The 13,445-nt window shown below is 44.4% G+C and overlaps 1 protein-coding gene across 1 annotated transcript; it reads right to left on the bottom strand.

Moving 5' to 3' along the window:
* Positions 1-2,181: 2,181 nt before the first annotated feature.
* On the bottom strand, positions 2,182-4,254 carry LOC126020292 (endogenous retrovirus group K member 113 Gag polyprotein-like). Its single transcript, XM_049781731.1, has one exon. The coding sequence runs from the start codon at positions 4,252-4,254 to the stop codon at positions 2,182-2,184; it is 2,073 nt and encodes a 690-aa protein (XP_049637688.1).
* Positions 4,255-13,445: the final 9,191 nt, after the last annotated feature.

The following is a 13,445-nucleotide window of genomic DNA, read 5'->3' as shown; positions in this document are numbered from 1 at the left end:
GGGTTGCATCTGGGATGGGGGAGTGCTTAGAGAGAGTTGGGAAGACAACAGGGTGGCGATTGAGGAACTGAATGAGCTTGTCAGAAGGGTAGTGAGAGAGAATGTTTCCGGTATAATTAGAGAGAAAAAGGGCCCAATCCACAGAGTTTTGCTGTAAATAGGAGAGATTTTGCGGTGAGTAAGGTAAAGTAATGGAGTGTGGATGAAGACCAAAGAGTTTAACAGAAAGTGTGAGGCCATGTTGTAGGAGAGAAATGGCCAGATCAGGATAGGTGGCTAGGACCTTAGAGGGGGTAGAGGGAAGATGAATCCAGAAGAGTGGTGCAGTTTGATAGAAAACGCCGGTAGGTGCAAAGGTAGTGGCAAGGATAATGAGTTGAAGGGGTTGATCAGGGTTGTAGTAGGAGAGAGACTGTGTCTGGATGGCCCTTTCAACAAGTGTGAGAGCCTGTTTTGCTGCTGGGGTGAGGCTACGAGGGGAAGTAGGGTCAGAGTCTCCTTGGAGGAGATCAGTGAGTGGTTTGAGGTCCCCGGTGGAAAGCTTAAGATAGGGACGGAGCCAGGTAATATCTCCTAACAACTGTTGAAAGTCATGGTAGGTTTTTAGATGTGAGGTACGAAGCTGAAGCTTTTGAGTACGGACAGAGGAAGGGAGGAGCTCAAAACCTAAGAAAAGATGGGGAGGATGAAGTTGAATTTTATTTTTGGAGATGGAGAAGCCATGGGCCTGAAGGGAGGCAACAAGATGTTGAGCCGCTTTAAGAAGTGCAGCTTCATCGGGGCCTAGAAGGAGGATGTCATCCATGTAATGATAGAAGGTGATAGAGGGATATAAGGAACGAAAAGGATTAATATAGGAGGCAACATAAACCTGGCAGAGTGTTGGACTGTTAGCCATTCCTTGAGGAAGCACCCGCCAATGGTAACGGGCAGCGGGACCAGTAGCATTAATCGGAGGGAGAGAAAAGGCGAATCTAGGACAGTCGTGAGGATCAAGGGGGATAGAGAAAAAGCAATCCTTAAGATCGAGAATGATTTTATGTGAATTAGCAGGAAAGGCTGTGGGAACAGGTAATCCAGGCTGAGTAGCCCCCATGGGATGCATGGAAGCGTTGATGCGTCTGAGGTCGTGAAGGAGCCTCCAAGACCCAGACTTCTTTTTGATAACAAAGATGGGGGTATTCCAGGGGGAAGTGGTAGGTTCAATGTGACCGGCAGCAAGTTGTTCTTGAACAAGGGAGATGGCGGCAGCAAGTTTTTCGGATGTAAGGGGCCATTGAGAGACCCAAATAGGGTCATCAGATTTCCAAGAGATGCGGAGGGAAGGTCGAGGGTCAGGTGAAATTGAAGGAAGGGAGGAGGAGGCAGGAGGTTGATTGAAAAGGGCATAGATAGAAGGCCGTTTAGGGGCAGAGGGGAACCCTAAACCTTGACGGCCAGAGCGGGGAGAAACTGAAATTGGCTTGGTGACACCCTGAAGATATTTGCCAAGACCCTTAGAAGGAACATAGCCTTGAGCAAGCATTTGGTCAAGGACATGCTTGTTTCTGCATTTAAGCAGCACGAGGCCCATTTGATCCATAAGATCTCGACCCCATAGGTTGATGGGCAGATCAGGAATGACATAAGGGCGGACAAAGCCAGTATCACCATCCTCATCCTGCCAGATTAACCGGTGGGCGCTGAGCTGAACCTTTTTAGCGGTACCGGCGACCCCAGAGATAGGGTCAGGAGAGGGACAAAGAGGCCAATCAGGAGGCCAATCCAAAGGAGAAAAGCAGGTGGTATCAGCCCCGGTATCCAAGAGGCCATAGAAGAGGCGGCCCTGGATGGTGAGGGAAAGGATAGAAGAGGGGCGTTCGCGACAGATGGTTTTTATCCAATAAACATCAGAAGAACCGGGATGAGTGGCGCCCCGCGGTTGGGGCAGGGCAGGCAGCTCCACCGCTAGGGGCAAGGGAAGAGCTTGGGCAATGCGAGTGCCGGGGACGACCTGAACTGATTTAAAAGGAGCGGTAGCATTAAGAAAAATCTCACCAGAGTAATCACCATCAACGATAGAGGGAGAGATGATAAGACCATCAATGGTAGAGGAGGCGCGACCAATGATCATGAAAAAATAACCAGGAGGAGGTGGTCCATAAACACCGGTAGGAATAGAGTAGACACCACCCTGAGGAGTTAATAAGAGGGGGGTGGCGGAACACAAGTCAAGTCCTGCTGAACCGGGGGTGGCCCGGAAGAGGGAGGAGGTTGAGGGTCGCAGTTCTGGGTTTGGGAGGGGAGGCGCTGATAGTGAACTTGGATTTGGCGAGAGGGAGTCCCAGTCGTTCCCCCAGTGGCTGGGACAAAAGGAATGTGACGAGGCTGTTGGTGCGGGGTCTGGGGGCGACCCCTGCCGGAGTTTTTTGACTGGCCTGGGCGCTGTTTCAGGAGTGGGTTTTCACCCAGAAAATTTCCCTCAATGTCAGTGGTAGCGCGACAGGAGGATCTCCAGTGGCGCCCGCGCCGACAGCGGGGGCAAAGGGAAGGGCGTTCAGAAGTGGAGCCTGCCTGTATGTCAGGCAGCCTGCGCTGGGGACACTGACCCGCGAAGTGACCAGGCTGGCCACAAGAATAACAGATTTTACCTTTAGACTGGTTTTGAAAAGCGACAAGGGCACCAGCCACTTGGGTAGCAAAAGAATGAGCATTTTTACAAAGAGAGATCATGTCCTCTAGGGAGCGGGAGAGCTTGGGACCTTTAAGAATTTGGCGGCAGGCAGGATTAGCATTTTCAAAGGCAAGCTGCTTGATGAAAGGATTAGAGGTATCAGTGATTCCGGTGGTACGATCAATAGCCTCAAGGAGACGGGAGATGAAGGCGTGATAAGGCTCATCATCTGCCTGCAAGATTTTTGCAAGAGGAAGAGCAGGGCCCGAGGAAGAGCCGACAGCTTTCCATGCCTTAAGAGCAGCTTGAGAGGTTAAACTGAGAATGTGATAGGGAAGGCGGCGCTGAGCCTGCATAGTGTCATAGGGCACAGAGCCAGAAAGTTGGAGATACTCCTTTTTACTGGGTCCCGCAAGGTCCTTGCAATTATTTTGAAATTCAGCCTCCCAGAGGACAATATCCTGGGGCTTAAGGCAGCGGCGGACAGTTATGCGCCATTCTATAGGAAAAAGAGCGCCGCCATAGGAGAGAGATTCAAGGCAAGAAAGGGTATAGGGAGCCTGGGGACCGTACTCAAGGACGGCCTTGCGGACTTCCTTAAGGGAGCCCTGATCGAGTTCCTTAATTTCAATGTCCTCTTGAAAAATACGGCCGGTAGCTCGTTGGGTGGGAGCGTCGGCATCAGGAGGAGAGGCATCGCCGGAGACGGCAGCCTCCTCCTCGCCCGCAGATTGATTTTCATCTGCGTCAGCTTCGTCATCGGCCTCAATAACGTTTCCATCAGGGTCGTCAGCAGCCTCGCCATCCGCCTGCGCAGCAGGGCGCGCAGGGGTAGTTCTACGGGAACGGGGCCGAGCACGGGAACGTGTGATCATAGGGTGCTGAGAAGGAGGCTGCTCCTTAGGCTTAAGGAGGGCAGGGTAAACCTGAGGAGGACTAGGGGACTGTAACTTAGAGAGAACTTGATTGAGAGAAGAGCAGAGTTTATCAATGGTGTGCTGGAGCTGTGAGGCAGTGGAGGGAGGAGAAAAGCTGTGGGAGGGAGCAGGGGGGTCAGACGGGGAGCGGGCAGTGTAAGCAGCAGCCGCTGCGTCAAGCGTGGCTGCGTCTTCAGGAGAGAGGTGGTCGGGAGAAGGAGCCTGAGTAATGGCAACGAAAGAGGACGAGGCAGAGGAATCTGCAGGAACAGGGGCGTATGGCGGGGGCCGAAAGGTCTCAGGCGAGGGGGACATGGGAGAGGAGGGAGTATGAGAACGTGAAGCATTAGTAAGGATAGCCTGTCCCTCTTTGATGATAGCGGCGCAGGAGGAAGAGATAGGAGCTGCAGTAATAAGGCCATCGAGGAGTTTCCAATATTGAAGAATGCAGTCCTTAAAAGCAGAATCATTTTGTGTGTTACAAAAATCCGTCAAATCCTGCCCAATTTTCAACCAAGTGGAACGGGCGATCTTAGGGGCGGTAAACACAAACCAAGGGGAAGCTTTATGAAGGATGTTAAAAAATTGATAAAGGTCTGCCTTAGAAACATGAACCTTCCTGGATATAAGTTCATCCTGAAGGGATTGAACGAATTTTTCCTCGGTACTGAGTGTAGAGCCCATAGCGAAAAGAAAGAGGAGGGAGAGGAAAGATATATGGGGTCCCAACGGACGAGAGGCCAGAAGGCGGGGGTCGCCTGGGAGGGAGACGAAGAGTCACCCTGAGGGATGCATGCATGAAATTCTTAACGCGTCTGCGCAAGGGAAACTCACCCTTCACGGAAAGAAAAAGGGAGACGCGGAGAATTCCCGGGAACGACCGGCGACGAGGGAGAAGAGCAGGAAAACCACGTTGGGCGCCAGATGTGGCTTCCCAGAGGGGACCCCAATATCGGGGGCCCTATCCTACACTGGCCAGCAGTGAGGAAACCTGTGGAGAGCCACACAACGTGATAGGGTTCGTGCTCTTCTGAGTACCTGTGGAGGCAAAAGTTAGTAATGACTCATGAGATCAAAAGAGAAATCAAGAGTAGTTTTATTTCAGGCAGGATGTGATTATATACTTTTCAGCGATGAGGAAGCGGGGGTAGGGAAAGGCATGGCTATCACCAATCATATTTCGCCAGATTAGTCTTTTGCTCACAGCCCTCAGTAGAGCCGGGTGAAGTTAGTGGGGCTGAGTGAAAAAACCACAAATCACGGATGTCACGTACACATTTTCAGATGACAGTTACAGATTACCAGAGACCAACAGTTAAATTCTTAAGTAACATGTTGTTCTTTATGCTACTGATGTAAAAGGTTTTGTTACTGGTACTCATAAACCTGTATGACACTATTTCCTTTTTCATGGCCATGATTTCTTGATCACAGTGAGAACTGGCAAGAACTGTTTGTCCTTGACATATTTTTTAGAGCTGCGTATATCCTGTTGGCCTGTCCTTTGCAGACTTTCTGGTTTCGGTTCCCATTCTTCACAATCAGGCAGGCATGAAGGCAAGCAGGCAATGCATAGCAACACTGGGGGAGTTCTACTCTCCCGGCTCCTCACAGGGCATCTTGGTTGTTTCCAGAGTCTTGCTATGGTAAATAGTGCTGCAATGAATATAGGTGTAAGGAAGGGGTTTTTGTACTGTATTTTTGTGTTCCTAGGGTATATTCCTAGGAGTGGTATAGCTGGATCATATGGGAGCTCGATTTCCAGTTTTTGAAGGAATCTCCATATCGCTTTCCATAAAGGTTGAACTAGACGGCATTCCCACCAGCAGTGGATAAGAGTTCCTTTCTCTCCACATCCCCGCCAACACTGTTTGTTCTCATTCTTTGTGATGTGTGCCATTCTCTGTGGTCTGAGGTGGTATCTCATCGTTGTTTTGATTTGCATCTATCTCCCTGATGATTAGTGATGTGGAGCATTTTTTCATGTGTCTTTTGGCCATTTGTATTTCTTTGTCAAAGTGTCTGTTCATTTCTTCTCCCCATTTTTTGATGGGATTAGATTTTTTTTCTTGTAAAGTTCTGTCAGTGCCTTGTATATTTTGGAGATTAGCCCCTTATCTGATGGGTATTGGGTGAATAGTTTCTCCCACTCAGTGGGTGGCTCTTGTATCCTGGGCACTATTTCCTTTGAGGTGCAGAAACTTCTCAGCTTAATATATTCCCATCTGTTAATCTCTGCTTTCACTTGCTTGGAGAGTGCATTTTCCTCCTTGAAGATGCCTGTAATGTCCTGGAGTGTCTTGCCTATGTGCTGTTCTATATATCTTATGGTTTTGGGGCTGATATCGAGGTCTTTAATCCATTTGGATTTTACCTTCGTGCATGATGATAGCTGGGGGTCTAAGTTTAATTTTTTGCAAGTGGCTATCCAATTGTGCCAACACCACTTGTTGAAGAGGCTTTCCCTGCTCCATTTAGGGTTTCCTGCTCCTTTATCGAAAATTAGGTGGTTGTATGTCTGGGGAACATTTTCTGAGTATTCAAGTCTATTCCACTGGTCTGAGGGCCTGTCCTTATTCCAATACCATGCTGTTTTGATAACTATTGCTTTGTAGTACAGTTTAAAGTTGGGGAAAGTAATTCCTCCCATATTCTTTTTCCCAATGATTGCTTTAGCTATTCGAGGGTGTTTATTGTTCCAAATGAATTTCAAAAGTGCCTGATCCACTTCTTTGAAGAATGTCATGGGTATCTTTAGAGGGATAGCATTAAATCTGTATAATGCCTTGGGGAGTATTGCCATTTTGATGATGTTAATCCTGCCAATCCACGAGCAGGGTATGCGTTTCCATTTCCGCGTGTCCTCTCTTATTTCTTGGAGCAGAGTTTTATAGTTTTCTTTGTATAGGTCCTTCACATTTTTAGTCAAGTTGATTCCAAGATATTTGAGTTTGTGTGGCACTATTGTGAATGGGATTGTTTTCTTAATGTCCATTTCTTCCTTATTGCTATTGGTGTATAGAAAGGCCATTGATTTTTGTGTGTTAATTTTGTAGCCTGCCACCTTGCTATATGAGTCTATTGTTTCTAGAAGCTTTTTGGTGGAGTCTTTAGGGTTTTCTAAGTAGAGTATCATGTCATCTGCAAACAGTGAGAGCTTGACTTCTTCCTTTCCTATCTGAATTCCCTTGATATCTTTTTCTTGCCTAATCGCTATAGCAAGTACTTCCAGTGCTATGTTGAATAGGAGTGGTGAGAGAGGACAGCCTTGTCTTGTACCAGAATTTAGAGGGAAGGCTTTTAGTTTTTCTCCGTTGAGGATAATATTTGCCATTGGCTTGTGGTAGATGGCTTCAACTAGATTGAGAAAGGTTCCTTCCATTCCCATCTTGCTGAGAGTTTTGATCAAGAATGGGTGTTGGACCTTATCAAATGCTTTCTCTGCATCTATTGATATCATGTGGTTTTTATTTTTCTTGTTATTGATGTTGTGTATGATGTTGATGGATTTACGGATGTTAAACCAGCCTTGCATTCCTGGGATGAAACCTACTTGATCGTAGTGGATGATCTTCTTAATGAGGCATTGAATCCTATTTGCCAGGATTTTGTTGAAGATCTTTGCATCGGCATTCATCAGCGATATTGGTCTGTAATTTTCTTTTTTTGTAGCATCTCTGTCTGGTTTAGGTATCAAGGTGATGTTGGCTTCATAAAAGCTATTTGGAAGTGTTTCCGTTTGTTCAATTTCATGAAAGAGTCTTGCCAGGATTGGTAGTAGTTCCTCTTGGAAAGTTTGGAAGAATTCATTAGTGAATCCATCTGGGCCTGGGCTTTTGTTTTTCGGCAGACCTTTGATTACCGTTTTGATTTCATCAATGGTGATGGGGGTGTTTAGATATGCTACATCCTCTTCCTTCAACCGTGGAAGATTATAAGAGTCCAAGAATTTATCCATTTCTTCCAGGTTCTCATTTTTAGTGGCGTAGAGTCTCTCAAAGTAGTTTCTGATTACCCTTTGAATCTCTGTCATATCAGTAGTGATCTCTCCTTTTTCATTCCTAATACGAGTTATCAAGTTTCTCTCTCTCTCTCTTTCTTTGTTAGGTTTGCCAGTGGTCTATCAATCTTGTTTATTTTTTCAAAGAACCAACTTCTGCTTTCGTTGATCTTTCGGATTGTTTTTTGGGTTTCCACTTCATTGATTTCTGCTCTCAGCTTTGTTATTTCCTTCTGTCTTCCTATTTTTGGGTACTTTTGTTGAGCACTTTCTAGTTCTATTAGCTGTGTCATTAAGCTTCTCAGGTAAGCTCCTTCTTCCTTCTTGATGTGTGCTTGTAAAGCTATAAATTTTCCTCTCAGTACTGCTTTTGCTGTGTCCCATAAGTTCTGATAGTTTGTGTCTTTATTGTCATTTGTTTCCAGGAACCTTTTGATTTCCTCCTTGATTTCATCTCGGACCCACTGGTTATTGAGTATGAGGCTGTTTAACTTCCAGGTGTTAATGTTTTTCTTCTGAGTCCCTTTGGAATTCACAAATAATTTCAGAGCCTTGTGGTCAGCAAAGGTAGTCTGCAAAATTTCTATCCTCTTGATATTATGGAGATATGTTTTATGTGCCAGCATGTAGTCTATCCTGGAGAATGTCCCATGTACGTTGGAGAAGAATGTGTATCCAGGTTTCTGGGGGTGGAGTGTCCTATATATATCCACTAGGCCTCTTTCTTCCATTTCTCTCCTCAGGTCTAGTATATTCTTGTTGGGTTTCAGTCTGGTTGACCTATCCAGTGTTGACAAAGCCGTGTTAAGGTCCCCCACAATTATTGTGTTGTTATTGATATTATTTTTCAGATTTGTCAACAGTTGTATTAAATATTTTGCTGGCCCCTCATTTGGTGCATATATGTTTAGGAGAGTGAATTCTTCCTGCTCTATATACCCCTTGATTAATATAAAATGTCCATCTTTGTCCCTTACAACCTTCCTGAATATAAAGTTTGCATTATCTGATATTAGTATGGTCACTCCAGCTTTTTTATGGGTGTTGTTTGCTTGGATGATTTTTCTCCAGCCTTTTATTTTGAGTCTATGTTTGTTCTGACTATTCAGGTGTGTTTCTTGTAGGCAGCAGAAGGTTGGATTGAGTTTTTTGATCCATTTAGCCACTCTATGTCTCTTGACTGGTGCATTTAGACCATTGACGTTGAGAGAAAGAATTGTCCTGGGATTTAATGCCATCTTTATATCGAAATTTGGTGTCTTTTGGTTAGTCTTGTCTTAAATTAGGTCTTTCAGTTTTTCTCTTAAGACTGGTTTTGTGTCTGTAAAGTTTCTGAGCTGCTTTTTGTCAGTGAAACCATGTATTCTTCTGTCAAACCGGAAAGTGAGTTTTGCTGGGTATAGTATTCTGGGTGAAGCAATTCATTTCATTCAGTCTTGTCACAATATCCCACCACTGCTTTCTGGCATTGAGTGTTTCTGGTGACAGGTCTGCTGTAAATCTCAAGGATGCTTGCTTGAATGTAATTTCCCCTTTTGATCTTGCTGTTTTTAGAATTCTGTCTCTATCTGTGGGATTTGTCATTGTGACTAGGATGTGTCTTGGGGTGGTTTTTCTGGGGTCTCTTTTGGTTGGTACTCTTCGATCATGCAGGATTTGATCACCTATATTCTTTAGCTCTGAAAGTTTCTCTTTAATGATGTTCTTGACCATTGATTCTTCCTGGAAATTTTCTTCCTGGGTCTCTGGGACGCCAATGATTCTTAAGTTGTTTCTGTTGATCTTATCATAGACTTCTATTTTCATCTGTTCCCATTCTTTGACTAATTTTTCCGTTGTCTGCTCATTTGCTTTAAGTTTTTTGTCCAATCTCTCCTGCTGTATGGAATTGTTATGTATCTCATCTTCCACAGCACCAAGTCTATTCTCAGCTTCTGATACCCTGTCCCAGAGCTTATCCATTTTGTCATTCACTTCGTTTACTGACTTTTTCAGTCCTGTTAGTTGACATGTTATTTCAGTTTGGAGTTTTGTCATTTCTGCCTTCATATTTTCTTGGTTCTTATTAGTGTTCTGTTCAACTCGATCCATGGTTTCTTGGAGTCTGTTGAGCACCTTCCATATTGCTAGTCTAAAGTCCTTATCTGAGAGGTTGATTAGTTGTTCAGTCATTATCTGGTCCTCAGAATTGTCATCTTCATTCTCTATGTCTGATGCTGGCCTGCGTTGTTTCCCCATTGTCACACTTGTATTGTGGGTTTTTCTACGTGTTGTGGTGGTATTCATTGTCTATATGATGTAGGCAGCACACTCCTCTGGCTTCTCCCTTTCTGGATGGGCTGACTTGCCTCTAAGGGAGGGGAGTCCTCCGTGGATGAAGCCTCACACTGGGTCAAATCTTAGGCCCGAGCATGCAACAGAGAAGACAGTCCAGAGAGAAATGCTTGCTTCTCTGATATAGCACAGTTCTTATTGTGATTTTTTCTTATTGTTGCAATGGTGTTCTTTTCTTAGAAGGAGCGCATGGCCGCGTAGCGAAGCGGAGCGGCCGTGCTCTGATGGAGCCTCTTTTGCCCCACTCCCAAGAGTTTCACACAAGAGGACAGTAGACAGATATTTACAGTTCACACTCACAGTTGGGCCCCTCTGCGCAGGCTTAGATTCGTGTCTTTTCCCCGCCTGATGTCCCAAGCAGGGAATCCAGCTTCTGCAGCAGTCTGCTCGGCCGGTTTTTATGTTCTGAAGTCCCGCCCTGGAAATGGCCTCCAGGATAGGGAGAGCAGATTTCTGGAGCTCTTTTGCCCCACTCCCAAGAGTTTCACACAAGAGGACAGTAGACAGATATTTACAGTTCACACTCACAGTTGGGCCCCTCTGCGCAGGCTTAGATTTGTGTCTTTTCCCCGCCTGATGTCCCAAGCAGGGAATCCAGCTTCTGCAGCAGTCTGCCGGCCGGTTTTTATGTTCTGAAGTCCCGCCCTGGAAATGGCCTCCAGGATAGGGAGAGCAGATTTCTGGAGCTCTTTTGCCCCACTCCCAAGAGTTTCACACAAGAGGACAGTAGACAGATATTTACAGTTCACACTCACAGTTGGGCCCCTCTGCGCAGGCTTAGATTCGTGTCTTTTCCCCGCCTGATGTCCCAAGCAGGGAATCCAGCTCGCCATGCAGTCTTTCTAAGAAAAGAACACCATCGCAACAAGAAGAAAAAGTCACACTAAGAACTGTGCTGAATCACAGAAGCAAGCATTTCTCTCCGGAGTGTCTTCTCTGCTGCGTGCTTGGGCTTATGATTTGATCTTGTGTGAGGCTTCATCCACGGAGGACTCCCCTCGCTTGGAGGCAAGTCGGCCCATCCAGAAAGGGCGGAGCCACAGGAGTGTGCTGCCTGCATCATTTAGCCAATGAATACCACCACAACATGTAGAAAAACCCACAATACAAGTGTGACAATCTGGAAACAACGCAGGCCAGCATCAGACATAGAGAAGGAAAATGACAATTCTGATGACCAGATAATGACCAACAAACTAATCAACCTCTCAGATAAGGACTTTAGACTAGCAATATGGAAGATGCTCAATGAACTCAAAGAAACCATGGATCAAGTTGAACAGAACACTAATAAGAACCAAGAAAATATGAAGACAGAAATCAAAAAACTTCAAAATGAAATAACATGTCAACTAACAGGCCTGAAAAACTCAGTAAACAAAGTGAATGACAAAATGGATAAGCTCTGGGACAGGGTATCAGAAGCTGAGAATAGACTTGGTGCTGTGGAAGATGAGATACATGACAATTCCATACAGCAGGAGAGATTGGAAAAAAAATTAAAGCAAATGAACAGACAGTGGAAAAATTAGTCAAAGAATGGGAACAGATGAAAATAGAAGTCTATGATAAGATTAACAGAAACAACTTAAGAACCAATGGAGTCCCAGAGACCCAGGTAGAAAATTTCCAGGAAGAACCAACAGTCAAGAACATCATTAAAGAGAAACTTCCAGAGTTAAAGAATATCTGTGATCAAACACTGCGTGCTCGAAGAGTTCCAACCAAAAGAGACCCCAGAAAAACCACCCCAGGACACATCCTAGTCACAATAAAAAATCCCACAAATAAAGACAGAATTTTGAAAACAGCAAGATCAAAAGGGGAAATTACATTCAAGGGAGCATCCTTGAGATTTACAGCAGACCTGTCACCAGAAACACTAAATGCCAGAAAGCATGTGGTGGGATATTGTGACAAGACTGAATAAAATGAATGCTTCACCTAGAATAGTATACCCAGCAAAACTCACTTTCTGGTTTGACAGAAGAATACATGGTTTCACAGACAAAAAACAGCTCAGAAACTTTACAGACTCAAGACCATTCTTAAGAGAAAAACTGAAAGACCTAATTTAAGACAAGACTAACCAAAAGACACACCAAATTTCAATATAAAGATGGCATTAAATCCCAGGACAATTCTTTCTCTCAACGTCAATGGACTAAAAGCACCAGTTAAGAGACAGAGAGTGGCTAAATGGATCAGAAAACTCAATCCAACCTTCTGCTGCCTACTAGAAACACACCTGAATAGTCAGAACAAACATAGACTCAAAATAAAAGGTTGAAGAAAAATTACCCAAGCAAACAACACCCATAAAAAAGCTGGAGTGGCCATACTAATATCAGATAATGCAAACTTTATACTCAGGAAGGTTGTAAGTGACAAAAATGGACATTTTATATTAATCAAGGGTTATGTAGCGTAGGAAGAAATCACTCTCCTAAACATATATGCACCGAATGAGGGGCCAGCAAAATATTTAGTACAACTGTTGACAAATCAAAAAATTATATCAATAACAACACAATAAGTGTGGGGGACCTCAACACGGCTTTGTCAACACTGGATAGGTCAACCAGACTGAAATCCAACAAGAATACACTAGACCTGAGGAGAGAAATGGAAGAAAGAGGCCTAGTGGATATAAATAGGACACTCCATCACCAGAAACCTGGATACACATTCTTCTCCAATGTACATGGGACATTCTCCAGGATAGAATACATGCTGGCACATAAAACATACCTCCATAATATCAAGAGGATAGAAATTTTGCAGACTACCTTCACTGACCACAAGGCTCTGAAAGTATTTGTGAATTCCAAAGGGACCCAGAAGAAAAACTTTAACACCTGGAAGTTAAACAGCCTCATACTGAATAACCAGTGGGTCCGAGATGAAATCAAGGAGGAAATCAGAAGGTTTCTGGAAAGAAATGACAATAAAGACACAAACTATCAGAACTTATGGGACACAGCAAAAGCAGTACTGAGATAAAAATTTATAGCTAGGCAAGCACACATCAGGAAGGAAGAAGGAGCTTACCTGAGTAGCTTAATGCCACAGCTAATAAAACTAGAAAGTGCTCAACAAAAGAACCCAAAAATAGGGAGACAGAAGGAAATAACAAAGCTGAGAGCAGAAATCAACAAAGTGGAAACCCCCAAAAAATTCCGAATGATCAACGAAAGCAGAAGTTGGTTCTTTGAAAAAATAATCAAGATTGATAGACCACTGGCAAACCTAACAAAGAAAGAGAAACTTGATAACTCATATTAGGAATGAAAAAGGAGAGATAGTAAGATATGACAGAGATTCAAAGGGTAGTCAGAAACTACTTTGAGAAACTCTACGCCACTAAAAATGAGAACCTGGAAGAAATGGATAAATTCTTAGACTCTTATAATGTTCCATGGTTGAAGGAAGAGGATGTAGCATATCTAAACACCCCCATCACCATTGATGAAATTAAAACGGTAATCAAATGTCTGCTCAAAAGCAAAAGCCTAGGCCCAGATGGATTCACTAATGAATT

Source organism: Suncus etruscus, chromosome 10 (assembly GCF_024139225.1).
Source record: "Suncus etruscus isolate mSunEtr1 chromosome 10, mSunEtr1.pri.cur, whole genome shotgun sequence".
Lineage (NCBI taxonomy): Eukaryota > Metazoa > Chordata > Mammalia > Eulipotyphla > Soricidae > Suncus > Suncus etruscus.
This window is presented reverse-complemented; position numbering and strand designations above follow the sequence as displayed.